General features: G+C 42.5%; 1 protein-coding gene across 4 annotated transcripts in view; it reads right to left on the bottom strand.

Moving 5' to 3' along the window:
- The window catches only part of tenm4 (teneurin transmembrane protein 4), a 783,671-nt gene that overhangs the window by 155,282 nt on the left and 609,979 nt on the right, over nucleotides 1–18,410 (bottom strand). For all 4 annotated transcript variants that reach the window (XM_052468712.1, XM_052468713.1, XM_052468714.1 and 1 more), the window contains one exon: nucleotides 16,095–16,115. In XM_052468712.1, coding sequence (XP_052324672.1) covers nucleotides 16,095–16,115 — 21 coding nt within the window. The remainder of the gene's footprint in view (nucleotides 1–16,094; nucleotides 16,116–18,410) is intronic.

Genomic DNA, 18,410 nt, shown 5'->3' with positions numbered 1-18,410 from the left:
CTATAACTACTACCTTTACTATAACTACTACCTTTACTATAACTACTACCTTTACTATAACTACTACCTTTACTATAACTACTACCTTTACTATAACTACTACCTTTACTATAACTACTACCTTTACTATAACTACTACCTTTACTATAACTACTACCTTTACTATAACTACTACCTTTACTATAACTACTACCTTTACTATAACTACTACCTTTACTATAACTACTACCTTTACTATAACTACTACTTTACTATAACTACTACCTTTACTATAACTACTACCTTTACTATAACTACTACCTTTACTATAACTACTACCTTTACTATAACTACTATGCCTTTACTATAACTACTACCTTTACTATAACTACTACCTTTACTATAACTACAACCTTTACTATAACTACTACCTTTACTATAACTACTACCTTTACTATAACTACTACCTTTACTATAACTACTACCTTTACTATAACTACTACCTTTACTATAACTACTACCTTTACTATAACTACTACCTTTACTATAACTATACCTTTACTATAACTACTACCTTTACTATAACTACTACCTTTACTATAACTACTACCTTTACTATAACTACTACCTTTACTATAACTACTACCTTTACTATAACTACTACCTGATGCCTTTACTATAACTACTACCTTTACTATAACTACTACCTTTACTATAACTACTACCTTTACTATAACTACTACCTTTACTATAACTACTACCTTTACTATAACCACTACCTTTACTATAACTACTACCTAATACCTTTACTATAACTACTACCTTTACTATAACCACTACCTTTACTATAACTACTACCTTTACTATAACTACTACCTTTACTATAACTACTACCTTTACTATAACTACTACCTTTACTATAACTACTGCCTTTACTATAACTACTACCTTTACTATAACTACTACCTTTACTATAACTACTACCTTTACTATAACTACTACCTTTACTATAACTACTACCTTTACTATAACTACTACCTTTACTATAACTACTACCTAATGCCTTTACTATAACTACTACCTTTACTATAACTACTACCTTTACTATAACTACTACCTAATGCCTTTACTATAACTACTACCTTTACTATAACTACTACCTTTACTATAACTACTACCTTTACTATAACTACTACCTTTACTATAACTACTACCTTTACTATAACTACTACCTTTACTATAACTACTACCTTTACTATAACTACCTTTACTATAACTTTACTATAACTACTACCTTTACTATAACTACTACCTTTACTATAACTACTACCTTTACTATAACTACTACCTTTACTATAACTACTACCTTTACTATAACTACTACCTTTACTATAACTACTACCTTTACTATAACTACTACCTTTACTATAACTACTACCTTTACTATAACTACTACCTTTACTATAACTACTACCTTTACTATAAACTACCTTTACTATAACTACTACCTTTACTATAACTACTACCTTTACTATAACTACTACCTTTACTATAACTACTACCTTTACTATAACTATACCTTTACTATAACTACTACCTTTACTATAACTACTACCTTTACTATAACTACTACCTTTACTATAACTACTACCTTTACTATAACTACTACCTTTACTATAACTACTACCTTTACTATAACTACTTTACTATAACTTTACTATAACTACTACCTTTACTATAACTACTACCTTTACTATAACTTTACTATAACTACTACCTTTACTATAACTACTACCTTTACTATAACTACTACCTTTACTATAACTACTACCTTTACTATAACTACTACCTTTACTATAACTACTACCTTTACTATAACTACTACCTTTACTATAACTACTACCTTTACTATAACTACTACCTTTACTATAACTACTACCTTTACTATAACTACTACCTTTACTATAACTACTACCTTTACTATAACTACTACCTTTACTATAACTACTACCTTTACTATAACTACTACCTTTACTATAACTACTACCTTTACTATAACTACTACTTTACTATAACTACTACCTTTACTATAACTACTACCTTTACTATAACTACTACCTTTACTATAACTACTACCTTTACTATAACTACTACCTTTACTATAACTACTACCTTTACTATAACTACTACCTTTACTATAACTACTACTATAACTACTTTACTATAACTACTACCTTTACTATAACTTTACTATAACTACTACCTTTACTATAACTACTACCTTTACTATAACTACTACCTTTACTATAACTACTACCTTTACTATAACTACAACCTGATGCCTTTACTATAACTACTACCTTTACTATAACTACTACCTTTACTATAACTACTACCTTTACTATAACTACTACCTTTACTATAACTACTACCTTTACTATAACTACTACTTTACTATAACTACTACCTTTACTATAACTACTACCTTTACTATAACTACTACCTTTACTATAACTACTACCTTTACTATAAACTACCTTTACTATAACTACTACCTTTACTATAACTACTACCTTTACTATAACTACTACCTTTACTATAATAACTATAACTACTTTACTATAAACTTACTATAACTACTACCTTTACTATAACTACTACCTTTACTATAACTACTACCTTTACTATAACTACTACCTAATGCCTTTACTATAACTACTACCTTTACTATAACTACTACCTTTACTATAACTACTACCTTTACTATAACTACTACCTTTATTATAACTACTACCTGATGCCTTTACTATAACTACTGCCTTTACTATAACTACTACCTTTACTATAACTACTACCTTTACTATAACTACTACCTTTACTATGACTACTACCTAATGCCTTCAATATAACTACTACCTTTACTATAACTACTACCTTTACTATAACTACTACCTTTACTATAACTACTACCTATAATATAACTACTACCTTTAATATAACTACTACCTTTACTATAACTACTACCTTTACTATAACTACTACCTTTACTATAACTACTACCTTTACTATAACTACTAAATGATGCCTTCAATATAACTACTACCTTTAATATAACTCCTACCTTTACAAAAACTACTACCTTTACTATAACTACTACCTAATGCCTTTACTATAACTACTACCTTTAATATAACTACTACCTTTACTATAACTACTACCTTTACTATAACTACTACCTTTACTATAACTACTACCTTTACTATAACTACTACCTAATGCCTTCAATATAACTACTACCTTTAATATAAGTACTACCTTTACTATAACAACTACCTTTACTATACCTACTACCTTTACTATAACTACTACCTAATGCCTTCAATATAACTACTACCTTTACTATAACTACTACCTTTACTATAACTACTACCTTTAATATAACTAGGACAGCTAGGAGGTAACAGATAGGAGGTAACAGATAGGAGGTAACAGATAGGAGGTAACAGATAGGAGGTAACAGAGGACAGATAGGAGGTAACAGAGGACAGATAGGAGGTAACAGATAGGAGGTAACAGAGGACAGATAGGAGGTAACAGATAGGAGGTAACAGAGGACAGATAGGAGGTAACAGAGGACAGATAGGAGGTAACAGATAGGAGGTAACAGATAGGAGGTAACAGATAGGAGGTAACAGAGGACAGATAGGAGGTAACAGAGGACAGATAGGAGGTAACAGATAGGAGGTAACAGAGGACAGATAGGAGGTAACAGATAGGAGGTAACAGAGGACAGATAGGAGGTAACAGAGGACAGATAGGAGGTAACAGAGGACAGATAGGAGGTAACAGATAGGAGGTAACAGAGGACAGATAGGAGGTAACAGAGGACAGATAGGAGGTAACAGAGGACAGATAGGAGGTAACAGATAGGAGGTAAAAGATAGGAGGTAACAGATAGGAGGTAACAGAGGACAGATAGGAGGTAACAGAGGACAGATAGGAGGTAACAGATAGGAGGTAACAGAGGACAGATAGGAGGTAACAGATAGGAGGTAACAGAGGACAGATAGGAGGTAACAGAGGACAGATAGGAGGTAACAGAGGACAGATAGGAGGTAACAGAGGACAGATAGGAGGTAACAGGGGACAGATAGGAGGTAACAGAGGACAGATAGGAGGTAACATAGGACAGATAGGAGGTAACACAGGACAGATAGGAGGTAACAGATAGGAGGTAACAGAGGACAGATAGGAGGTAACAGAGGACAGATAGGAGGTAACACAGGACAGATAGGAGGTAACAGATAGGAGGTAACAGATAGGAGGTAACAGATAGGAGGTAACAGATAGGAGGTAACAGATAGGAGGTAACAGAGGACAGATAGGAGGTAACAGATAGGAGGTAACAGAGGACAGATAGGAGGTAACAGATAGGAGGTAACAGATAGGAGGTAACAGATGGGAGGTAACAGACAGGAGGTAACAGATAGGAGGTAACAGAGGACAGATAGGAGGTAACAGATAGGAGGTAACAGAGGACAGATAGGAGGTAACAGATAGGAGGTAACAGATGGGAGGTAACAGAGGACAGATAGGAGGTAACAGATAGGAGGTAACACAGGATAGATAGGAGGTAACAGATAGGAGGTAACACAGGATAGATAGGAGGTAACAGATAGGAGGTAACACAGGACAGATAGGAGGTAACAGATAGGAGGTAACACAGGATAGATAGGAGGTAACAGATAGGAGGTAACAGATGGGAGGTAACAGAGGACAGATAGGAGGCAACAGGGGACAGATAGGAGGTAACAGAGGACAGATAGGAGGTAACACAGGACAGATAGGAGGTAACAGATGGGAGGTAACAGAGAACAGATAGGAGGTAACAGAGGACAGATAGGAGGTAACAGGGGACAGATAGGAGGTAACAGATGGGAGGTAACAGAGAACAGATAGGAGGTAACAGAGGACAGATAGGAGGTAACAGAGGACAGATAGGAGGTAACAGAGGACAGATAGGAGGTAACAGATAGGAGGTAACAGAGGACAGATAGGAGGTAACAGAGGACAGATAGGAGGTAACAGATGGGAGGTAACACAGGACAGATAGGAGGTAACAGAGGACAGATAGGAGGGAACAGATAGGAGGTAACACAGGACAGATAGGAGGTAACAGATAGGAGGTAACACAGGACAGATAGGAGGTAACAGATAGGAGGTAACAGAGGACAGATAGGAGGTAACAGGGGACAGATAGGAGGTAACAGATAGGAGGTAACAGATAGGAGGTAACAGAGGACAGATAGGAGGTAACAGATAGGAGGCAACAGAGGACAGATAGGAGGTAACAGATAGGAGTTCACAGAGGACAGATAGGAGGTAACAGATAGGAGGTAACAGAGGACAGATAGGAGGTAACAGAGGACAGATAGGAGGTAACAGATAGGAGGTAACAGATAGGAGGTAACAGATAGGAGGTAACAGATAGGAGGTAACAGAGGACAGATAGGAGGTAACAGAGGACAGATAGGAGGTAACAGATAGGAGGTAACAGATAGGAGGTAACAGATAGGAGGTAACCTTTGGGGGACACACACTGAATAAACAACGGAGTTGAACGGCTATCCAAACACACTATGCCCACTTCAACACTGAAGACAGAGCAGCTACACTACTCCATCAAACACCACTGAGTGTGTGTGTGTGTGTGTGTGTGTGTGTGTGTGTGTGTGTGTGTGTGTGTGTGTGTGTGTGTGTGTGTGTGTGTGTGTGTGTGTGTGTGTGTGTGTGTGTGTGTGTGTGTGTGTGTGTGTGTGTGTGTGTGTGTGTGTGTGTCATCTATTAACCAGCGACATAGTAATCCTTTATTCACACAGGGGGGAGGTAGGGGATTTGGAAGTCTGACAAAATGTGGCCAATCAGAATCTCCCCTGCAGCTAGGAGGAAACCAGGTACCTGCTGAAAGTGCCAATCGGAAAGTTACTGACAGAGAACTCACAGTGGTGAGGCTATTAAAGACATGAAGTGTCTCAACCGGCACCCTCTACCCTTACACTATCCTATCCCTACTCTACCTCTACCTCTACCACTACACTATCCCAGACCTACTCTAACCCTACCCCTACACTATCCTATCCCTACTCTACCACTACACTATCCTATCCCTACTCTACCTCTACCCCTACACTATCCTATCCCTACTCTACCTCTATCCCTACACTATCCTATCCCTACTCTACCTCTACCTCTCCCACTACACTATCCTATCCCTACTCTACCTCTACCCCTACACTATCCTATCCCTACTCTACCTCTACCTCTACCCCTACACTATCCTATCCCTACTCTACCTCTACCCCTACATTATCCTATCCCTACTCTACCCTACCTCTACCCCTACACTATCCTATCCCTACTCTACCCTACCTCTACCCCTACACTATCCTATGCCTACTCTACCTCTACCTCTACCACTACACTATCTCATCCCTACTCTACCTCTACCCCTACCCCTACACTATCCTATCCCTACTCTACCTCTACCCCTACCCCTACACTATCCTATCCCTACTCTACCTCTACCTCTACCACTACACTATCCCATCCCTACTCTACCCTACCCCTACACTATCCTATCCCTACTCGACCCCTACACTATCCTATCCCTACTCTACCTCTACCTCTACCCCTACACTATCCTATCCCTACTCTACCTCTACCCCTACCCCTACACTATCCTATCCCTACTCTACCACTACACTATCCTATCCCTACTCTACCACTACACTATCCTATCCCTACTCTACCACTACACTATCCTATCCCTACTCTACCCTACCCCTACACTATCCTATCCCTACTCTACCCTACCCCTACCCCTACACTATCCTATCCCTACTCTACCCCTACACTATCCTATCCCTACTCTACCTCTACCCCTACATTATCCTATCCTTACTCTACCCTACCCCTACATTATCCTATCCCTACTCTACCCCTACCCCTACACTATCCTATCCCTACTCTACCTCTACCCCTACACTATCCTATCCCTACTCTACCCTCTACCCCTACACAATCCTATCCCTACTCTACCTCTACCCCTACACAATCCTATCCCTACTCTACCCTCTACCCTACCTCTGCCCCTACACAGTCCCTACTCTACCTCTACCCCTACCCCTACACTATCCTATCCCTACTCTACCCCTACACCTACCCAATCCCTACTCTACCCTCTACCCTACCTCTACCCCTACCCCAACACAATCCTATCCCTACTCTACCCCTACCCCTACACTATCATATCCCTACTTTACCCTCTACCCTACCTCTACCCCTACACTATCCTATCCCTACTCTACCCTCTACCCCTACACTATCCTACCCCTACTCTACCCTCTACCCTACCTCTACCCCTACACAATCCTATCCCTACTCTACCTCTACCCCTACCCCTACACAATCCTACCCCATACCCCATCCTATCCCTACTCTAACCCTACCCCTACCCCATCCTATCCCTACCAAACCCTACCCCTACCCCATCCTATCCCTACTCTAACCCTACCCCTACCCCATCCTATCCCTCCCAAACCCTACGCCTACCCCATCCTATCCCTACTCTAACCCTACCCCTACCCCATCCTATCCCTACCAAACCCTACCCCTACCCCATCCTATCCCTACTCTAACCCTACCCCTACCCCAATCTATCTCTACCAAACCCTACCCCTACCCCATCCTATCCCTACTCTAACCCTACCCCTACCCCAATCTATCCCTACCAAACCCTACCCCTACCCCATCCTATCCCTACACTAACCCTACCCCTACCCCATCCTATCCCTACTCTAACCCTACCCCTACCCCATCCTATCCCTACTCTAACCCTACCCCTACCCCATCCTATCCCTACTCTAACCCTACCCCTACCCCATCCTATCCCTACTCTAAACCTACCCCTACCCCATCCTATCCCTACCAAACCCTACCCCTACCCCATCCTATCCCTACCAAACCCTACCCCTACCCCATCCTATCCCTACCAAACCCTACCCCTACCCCATCCTATCCCTACCCTAACCCTACCCCTATCCCTACCCCATCCTATCCCTACTCTAACTCTAGACCTATCCCTACCCCATCCTATCCCTACTCTAACCCTAACCCTACCCCTACCCCATCCTATCCCTACTCTAACCCTATCCCTACCCCATCCTATCCCTACTCTAACCCTACCCCTACCCCATCCTATCCCTACTCTAACCCTACCCCTACCCCATCCTATCCCTACCAAACCCTACCCCTACCCCATCCTATCCCTACTCTAACCCTACCCCTACCCCATCCTATCCCTACTCTAACCCTACCCCTACCCCATCCTATCCCTACTCTACCCCTATCCCTACCCCATCCTATCCCTACTCTAACCCTACCCCTACCCCATCCTATCCCTACCAAACCCTACCCTATATCCATATCTGTGAAAGACAGATCGAATCTGAAGCGTGTTAAAGTCAACTGATGTAGGGGTCGTAGGGTAACTATAGGGTGAACGAGGGGTCGTAGGGTAACTATAGAGTGAACTAGGGGTCGTAGGTTAACTATAGGGTGAACGAGGGGTCGTAGGGTAACTATAGGGTGAACGAGGGGTCGTAAGGTAACTATAGAGTGAACTCGGGGCCGTAGGTTAACTATAGGGTGAACGAGGGGTCGTAGGGTAACTATAGGGTGAACGAGGGGTCGTAGGTTAACTATAGGGTGAACGAGGGGTCGTAGGTCAACTATAGGGTGAACTAGGGGTCGTAGGTTAACTATAGGGTGAACGAGGGGTCGTAGGGTAACTATAGGGTGAACGAGGGGTCGTAGGGTAACTATAGAGTGAACTAGGGGCCGTAGGTTAACTATAGGGTGAACGAGGGGTCGTAGGGTAACTATAGGGTGAACGAGGGGTCGTAGGTTAACTATAGGGTGAACGAGGGGTCGTAGGGTAACTATAGGGTGAACGAGGGGTCGTAGGTTAACTATAGGGTGAACTAGGGGCCGTAGGTTAACTATAGGGTGAACTAGGGGCCGTAGGTTAACTATAGGGTGAACTAGGGGTCGTAGGTTAACTATAGGGTGAACTAGGGGTCGTAGGGTAACTATAGGGTGAACTAGGGGTCGTAGGTTAACTATAGGGTGAACTAGGGGTCGTAGGTTAACTATAGGGTGAACTAGGGGTCGTGGGTTTGCAAATAGTTCCAAGTACAAAAAAATAAAATAAATAAGCTTAAATATGAGTTGTATTTACAATGGTGTTTGTTCTTCACTGGTTGCCCTTTTCTCGTGGCAACAGGTCACAAATCTTGCTGCTGTGATGGCACACTGTGAAATTTCACCCAGTAGATATGGGAGTTTATCAAAATTGGATTTGTTTTCAAATTCTTTGTGGATCTGTGTAATCTGAGGGAAATATGTCTCTCAAATATGGTCATACATTGGGCAGGAGGTTAGGAAGTGCAGCTCAGTTTCCACCTCATTTTGTGGGCAGTGAGCACATAGCCTGTCTTCTCTTGAGAGCCAGGTCTGCCTACGGCGGCATTTCTCAATAGCAAGGCTATGCTCACTGAGTCTGTATATAGTCAAAGCTTTCCTTAATTTTGGGTCAGTCACAGTGGTCAGGTATTCTGCCGCTGTGTACTCTCTGTGTAGGGCCAAATAGCATTCTAGTTTGCTCTGTTTTTTTGTTAATTCTTTCCAATGTGTCAAGTAATTATCTTTTTGTTTTCTCAAGATTTGGTAGGTCTAATTGTGCTGCTGTCCTGGGGCTCTGTAGCCCCAGGACCAGCTTGCTTCGGGGACTCTTCTCCAGGTTCATCTCTCTGTAGGTGATGGCTTTGTTGTGGAAGGTTTGGGAATCGCTTCCTTTTAGGTGGTTGTAGAATTGTAGAATTTAATGGCTCTTTTCTGGATTTTGATAATTAGTGGGTATCGGCCTAATTCTGCTCTGCATGCAATATTTGGTGTTCTACGTTGTACACGGGGATATTTTTGCAGAATTCTGCGTGCAGAGTCTCAATTTGGTGTTTGTCCCATTTTGTGAAGTCTTGGTTGGTGAGCAATGGGCTCTATGACTGATTCAATTATTTTTAGCCAGATCCTAATTGGTATGTTGAAATTTATGTTCCTTTTGATGGCATAGAATGCCCTTCTTGCCTTGTCTCTCAGATCGTTCACAGCTTTGTGTAAGTTACCTGTGGCGCTGATGTTTAGGCCAAGGTATGTATAGTTTTTTGTGTGCTCTAGGGCAACAGTATCTAGATGGAATTTGTATTTGTGGTCCTGGTGACTGGACCTTTTTTGGAACACCATTATTTTGGTCTTATTGAGATTTACTGTCAGGGCCCAGGTCTGACAGAATCTGTGCATAAGATCTAGGTGCTGCTGTAGGTCCTCCTTGGTTGGTGACAGAAGCACCAGATCATCAGCAAACAGCAGACATTTGACTTCGGATTTTAGTAGGGTGAGGCCGGGTGCTGCAGACTTTTCTGGTGCCCGCGCCAATTCGTTGATATATATGTTGAAGAGGGTGGGGCTTAAGCTGCATCCCTGTCTCACCCCACGACCCTGTGTGAAGAAATGTGTGTGTTTTTTGGCAATTTTAACCGCACACTTGTTGTTTGTGTACATGGATTTTATAATGTCATATGTTTTACCCCCAACACCACTTTCCATGAGTTTGTATAGCAGACCCTTGAGTCGAAGGCTTTTTTGAAATCAATAAAGCATGAGAAGACTTTGCCTTTGTTTTGGTTTGTTTGGTTGTCATTAGGGTGTGCAGGGTGAATACATGGTCTGTTGTACGGTAATTTGGTAAAAAGCCTATTTGACATTTGCTCAGTACATTGTTTTCATTGAGGAAATGTATGAGTCTGCTGTTAATGATAATGCAGAGGATTTTCCCAAGGTTACTGTTGACGCATATTCCACGGTAGTTATTGGGGTCAAATTTGTCTCCACTTTTGTGGATTGGTGTGATCAGTCCTTGGTTCCAAATATTTGGGAAGATGCCAGAGCTAAGGATGATGTTAAAGAGTTTTAGTATAGCCAATTGGAATTTGTTGTCTGTATATTTGATCATTTCATTGAGGATACCATCAACACCACAGGCCTTTTTGGGTTGGAGGGTTTTTATTTTGTCCTGTAACTCATTCAATGTAATTGGAGAATCCAGTGGGTTCTGGTCGTCTTTAATAGTTGATTCTAAGATCTGTATTTGATCATGTATATGTTTTTGCTCTTTATTCTTGGTTATAGAGCCAAAAAGATTGGAGAAGTGGTTTACCCATACATCTCCATTTTGGATAGATAATTCTTCATGTTGTTGTTTGTTTAGTGTTTTCCAATTTTCCCAGAAGTGGTTAGAGTCTATGGATTCTTCAATTACATTGAGCTGATTTCTGACATGCTGTTCCTTCTTTTTCCGTAGTGTAGTGTAGCGTAGTTATCACTAGGTGATAAGGACCATACCATATCACCTAGTGTATTTCTGTATTGTTTTAGTGATTCACCATAGTGAAGACTCAGGTTTTCCGGGTCTCTATGTTTTTGGTTGGACAGGTTTCTCAATTTCAAAGATAAAGAAACAGAAACATAAAGATATAAAACTGTATTTTTTTGTGAAGAATCAACAACAAGTGGGACACAATCATGAAGTGGAACGACATTTATTGGATATTTCAAACTTTTTTAACAAATCAAAAACTGAAAAATTGGGCGTGCAAAATGATTCAGCCCCTTTACTTTCAGTGCAGCAAACTCTCTCCAGAAGTTGATCCAATGATCCAATAATTTTGCACGCCCAATTTTTCAGTTTTTGATTTGTTCAAAAAGTTTGAAATATCCAATAAATGTCGTTCCACTTCATGATTGTGTCCCACTTGTTGTTGATTCTTCACAAAAAAATACAGTTTTATATCTTTATGTTTGAAGCCTGAAATGTGGCAAAAGGTTGCAAAGTTCAAGGGGGCCGAATACTTTCGCAAGGCGCTGTATATATGATAGGCTATCAGGTTGCATGCAGAGCCCATGTAGTGTTGGAAACACGGAAACGCAAACTACGAGACAAATGTCCTGGCCTTCAGCTACTTCCATGACTGACTGACTCTCTGACTGACTGACTGACTGACTGACTGACTCTCTGACTGACTGACTGACTGACTGACTGACTCTCTGACTGACTGACTGACTGACTGACTGACTCTCTAACTGACTGACTGACTGACTCTCTGACTGACTGACTGGTGACTGACTGACTGACTCTCTGACTGACTGACTCTCTGACTGACTGACTGGTGACTGACTGACAGACTCTCTGACTGACTGACTGACTGACTCAATGACTGACTGACTGACTGACTCTCTGACTGACTGACTGGTAACTGACTGACTGACTGACTGACTGACTGACTGACTGACTGACTCTATGACTGACTGACTGACTCTCTAACTGACTGACTGACTGACTGACTGACTCTCTGACTGACTGACTGACTCTCTGACTGACTGACTGACTGACTCTCTAACTGACTGACTGACTAACTCTCTGACCGACTCTCTGACTGACTGACTCTCTGACTGACTGACTGACTCTCTAACTGACTGACTGACTAACTCTCTGACCGACTCTCTGACTGACTGACTGACTGACTGACTGACTCTCTAACTGACTGACTGACTGACTCTCTGACCGACTCTCTGACTGGTTGATACTCTGGCTAACTGACTGACTGACTGACTGACTGGTTGATACTCTGGCTAACTGACTGACTGACTGACTGACTGACTGACTGGTTGATACTCTGGCTAACTGACTGACTGACTGACTGACTCTCTGACTGACTGACTGACTGACTAACTCTCTGACCGACTCTCTGACTGACTGACTGACTCTCTAACTGACTGACTGACTGACTGACTGACTCTCTAACTGACTGACCGACTAACTCTCTGACCGACTCTCTGACTGACTGACTCTCTGACTGACTGACTGACTGACTCTCTGACTGACTGACTGACTCTCTAACTGACTGACTGACTAACTCTCTGACCGACTCTCTGACTGACTGACTGACTGACTGACTCTCTAACTGACTGACTGACTGACTCTCTGACCGACTCTCTGACTGGTTGATACTCTGGCTAACTGACTGACTGACTGACTGACTGACTGACTGACTGGTTGATACTCTGGCTAACTGACTGACTGACTGACTGACTGACTGACTGACTGACTGACTCTCTGACTGACTGACTGACTGACTGGCTAACTGACTGACTGACTGACTGACTCTCTGACTGACTGACTGACTGACTCATTCAGTCAGAGGTACAGAAACAGGGCAGGAACTGGTAAAGGCCGTTGCAACCCAAGGTTTGATACCAACATAAACAGAAACCCTCTTAAACTTAACCCTACTCTAACCTTAATCTAACCTTAACTACAACTTTAAACCTAACCCTAACTCTAACCCTACTCTAACCTTACTCTAACCCTACTCTAACCTTACTCTAACCCTAAACCTAACTACAACTTTAGACCTAACCCTAACCCTACTCTAACCCTACTCTAACCCTTAAACTAACCCTAACTACAACTTTAAACCTAACCCTAACCCTAACCCTACTCTAACCCTAACCCCTAACCCAAACTACAACTTTAAACCTAACCCTAACTCTAACCCCTAACCCTAACTCTAACCCTAACCCCTAACTCTAAACCCTCACCCTAACCTCTGACGCTAACCCTAACCCCTAACTTTAACCCCTAACCCTAACTCTAACCCTAACTCTAATCCCTAACCCTAACTCTAACCCCTAACCCTAACTCCTAACCCTGACCCTAACCCCTAACCCTAACCCTAACCCTAACCCTAACCCCTAACTCTAACCCTAACCCCTAACCCTAACCCTGCTAATGTGAGTGTGTTGTAGATGTGGTCAGCAGCATTAGGATGGAAACACACACACACACACACACACACACACACACACACACACACACACACACACACACACACACACACACACACACACACACACACACACACACACACACACACACACACACACACACACACACACACACACACACACACAGACACACACACCACAGACAGACAGACACATTCCACTTTTCACACCACTCTTTTTTTCATTCCGGGTGATAGTATCATCTGTCGCTAGAAGCACAACCCTGTGAATCAATAGTTCTTTATCAGAGGAGAGGAGAGGAGAGGAGAGGAGAGGAGAGGAAAGGAGAGGAGAGGAGAGGAAATGAGAGGAGAGAGAGGAAATGAGAGGAGAGGAGAGGAGAGGAGAGGAGAGGAGAGGAGAGGAGAGGAAATGAGAGGAGAGGAGAGGAGAGGAGAGGAGAGGAGAGGAAATGAGAGGAGAGGAAATGAGAGGAGAGGAGAGGAAATGAGAGGAGAGGAGAGGAGAGGAGAGGAGAGGAGAGGAGAGGAAATGAGAGGAGAGGAGAGGAGAGGACATGAGAGGAGAGGAGAGGAAATGAGAGGAGAGGAGAGAAGAGGAGAGGAGAGGAGAGGAGAGGAGAGGAGAGGAGAGGAGAGGAAATGAGAGGAGAGGAAATGAGAGGAGAGGAGAGGAAATGAGAGAGGATAGGATAGGATAGGATAGGATAGGATAGGATAGGAGAGAGGATGAGTGGAGAGGAAATGAGAGAGGAGTGGAAATGAGAGAGGAGAGGAAATGAAAGAGGAGAGGAAATCAGAGAGGATAGGAGAGAGGAGAGGAGAGGAAATTAGAGGAGAGAGGAGGAGAGGAGAGATGAGAGGAGAAGGGTGGAGAGGAGAGGAAATGAGAAGAGGATAGGAGAGGAGAGGAGCTATTTAAGGCCTACATAGAATGACTATCCCTAGAAATGTCTGTTTCAGCCAGCAGTGTGTTTGTGTGCTTTCAGAACACATTAAGATATACAGCACTTGTTACGTACGGTAGATGTGATCCCAGTTAGAGAGAACAGCACCTACACTGACCAAGATGTGATCCCAGATAGAGTACAGAACCTACAGCTTAAAGACTTAGCTGTGATCCCAGGTAGAGAGAACAGCACCTACAGTTTAAAGACCTAGCTGTGATCCCAGGTAGAGAGAACAGCACCTACAGTTTAAAGACCTAGCTGTGATCCCAGGTAGAGAGAACAGCACCTACAGTTTAAAGACCTAGCTGTGATCCCAGGTAGAGAAAACAGCACCTTCAGTTTAAAGACCGAGCTGTGAACCCAGGTAGAGAGAACAGCACTTACAGTTTAAAGACCGAGCTGTGATCCCAGGTAGAGAAAACAGCACCTTCAGTTTAAAGACCGAGCTGTGATCAAGGTAGAGAGAACAGCACCTACAGTTTAAAGACCGAGCTGTGATCAAGGTAGAGAGAACAGCACCTACAGTTTAAAGACCTAGTTGTGATCAAGGTAGAGAGAACAGCACCTACAGTTTAAAGACCGAGCTGTGATCAAGGTAGAGCGAACAGTAGTTGACATGCAGCACCAGCAGACACGGGCTGTCCCAAACGGCACCCGATTCCATGACAAACCACTTCATCAACTGATATTGATGGGACACAAGTAAAAGGTGTTATGTTAATGTATTGTGATATATAATAATAATATAATAATAATATAATAATAATATAATAATAATATAATAATATGTTAATGTATTGTGATATATAATAATAATATAATAATAATATAATAATAATATAATAATAATATAATAATAATATAATAATATGTTAATGTATTGTGATATATAATAATAATATATGCCATTTAGCTGACGCTTTTATCCAAAGCGACTTACAGTCATATATGCATACATATTGTGATACCTGTTCACGTTTTATTTTAGGAATATTTCATTAGGAAACTGTTTGTCCTATCAAAGTAGTACTTGGCAGGACCAGTAACTTTGTCGTGACAAACAACAATGTGAAATACCATACACACTCCTACCAGAGCCCTATAAGGTCCTGCTCAGAAGTAAGTGACCTATCAGGGAATGAGATGCCATTTGGGATACACATGGACTCCAACGTGAGGTACTTACCTGTGCCTGAAATCTTTATTTCTGCCAGAGTAACCCACAGGCAGCAGGGAAAGAAAGAGAGAAGTTAGTTGTTAGTGAAATTTAGTTTGATTAGTAATTAACACATAATTATGAATAAAACAATAGCAAATCATTTCCACATATACCAGGTCTTCAGTTTCTACCCCTCCACCTCTCTTTCAATACCCTCTCTCCCTCTCTCAATACCAACACTACCTCTCTCTCAATACCCTCTCTCCCTCTCTCAATACCAACACTACCTCTCTCTCAATACCCTCTCTCCCTCTCTCAATACCAACACTACCTCTCTCTCAATACCCTATCTACCTCTCTCTCAATACCATATCTACCTCTCTCTCAATACCCTCTCTCCCTCTCTTTCAATACCCTCTCTCCCTCTCTTTCAATACCCTCTCTCCCTCTCTCAATACCAACACTACCTCTCTCTCAATACCCTATCTACCTCTCTCTCAATACCATATCTACCTCTCTCAATACCCTCTCTCCCTCTCTCAATACCAACACTACCTCTCTCTCAATACCCTATCTACCTCTCTCTCAATACCAACACTACCTCTCTCTCAATACCATATCTACCTCTCTCTCAATACCATATCTACCTCTCTCTCAATACCCTCTCTACCCCCTCTCTCAATACCAACACTACCTCTCTCTCAATACCCTTTCTCCCTCTCTCAATACCAACACTACCTCTCTCTCAATACCCTCTCTACCCCTCTCTCAATACCATATCTACCTCTCTCTCAATACCCTCTCCCCCAATACCCTCTCTACCTCTCTCTCAATACCCTCTCTCCCTCTCTCTCAATACCCTCTCTCCCTCTCTCTCAATACCCTCTCTCCCTCTCTCTCAATACCCTCTCTCCCTCTCTCCCAATACCCCCTCTCCCTCTCTCTCAATACCCTCTCTCTCAATACCAACACTACCTCTCTCTCAATACCCTCTCTCTCAATACCATATATACCTCTCTCTCAATACCCTCTCTCTCAATACCAACACTACCTCTCTCTCAATACCATATCTACCGCTCTCTCAATACCCTCTCTCCCAATACCCCCTCTACCTCTCTCTCAATACCCTCTCTCCCTCTCTCCCAATACCCTCTCTCCCTCTCTCTCAATACCCTCTCTCCCTCTCTCTCAATACCCTCTCTACCTCTCTGTCAATACCCTCTCTCCCGCCCTCTCAATACCCTCTCTCCCTATCTCCCAATACCCTCTCTACATCTCTCTCAATACCCTCTCTCCCTCTCTCTCAATACCCTCTCTACCTCTCTCTCAATACCCCCTCTCCCTCTCTCCCAATACCCTCTCTACATTTCTCTCAATACCCTCTCTCCCTCTCTCTCAATACCCTCTCTACCTCTCTGTCAATACCCTCTCTACATCTCTCTCAATACCCTCTCTCCCTCTCTCTCAATACCCTCTCTACATCTCTCTCAATTCCCTCTCTCCCAATACCCTCTCTACATCTCTCTCAATACACTCTCTCTCAATACCCTCTCTCTCAATACCCTCTCTACATCTCTCTCAATACCCTCTCTCCCAATACCCTCTCTACATCTCTCTCACTACCCTCTCTCCCAATACCCTCTCTACATCTCTCTCAATACCCTCTCTCTCAATACCCTCTCTACATCTCTCTCAATACCCTCTCTCCCAATACCCTCTCTACATCTCTCTCAATACCCTCTCTCTCAATACCCTCTCTCCCAATACCCTCTCTCCCTCTCTCTCAATACCCTCTCTCTCAATACCCTCTCTCTCAATACCCTCTCTCCCAATACCCTCTCTCCCTCTCTCTCAATACCCTCTCTCTCAATACCCTCTCTCTCAATACCCTCTCTCCCAATACCCTCTCTCCCTCTCTCTAAATACCCTCTCTCCCGCCCTCTCAATACCCTCTTTTGACCAGGCCCCTTAGCGCTCTGGTAAAAAGTAGTGCACTTTAAAATGGAGTAGGGTGCCAATTGGGATGCATCCATCCTCTCCACCTCCTATTTTTAGTCGCTACCCAGCTGACACAGGTGGGTGAGAGAGGCAGGAGCATCAACCTTGGCTTTAAAGGGACATGTTATGTCACCTCTGAGAAAGGAGAGAGAAGGACCATCTGAGCCCCAGGTGGGGTGAGTCGGTGGCTGGAGGACAGAGCCCCTCGCTCTACAATGATTTGACATATTCAGAATAGTATCTGAAGCCAGGTCTGGCAGGCTAGAGCTAGAACGGTGTCCCAAATGGCACCATATTCCCTACCAAGTGCACTACTTTTGACCAGACTCCTATGGGGATAGGGTG

Source organism: Oncorhynchus keta, chromosome 18, assembly GCF_023373465.1.
Source record: "Oncorhynchus keta strain PuntledgeMale-10-30-2019 chromosome 18, Oket_V2, whole genome shotgun sequence".
In the NCBI taxonomy this organism is placed as follows: Eukaryota; Metazoa; Chordata; class Actinopteri; order Salmoniformes; family Salmonidae; genus Oncorhynchus; species Oncorhynchus keta.
The sequence above is the reverse complement of the archived record's forward strand: the minus strand, read 5'-3'. Positions and strand labels throughout refer to the sequence as shown.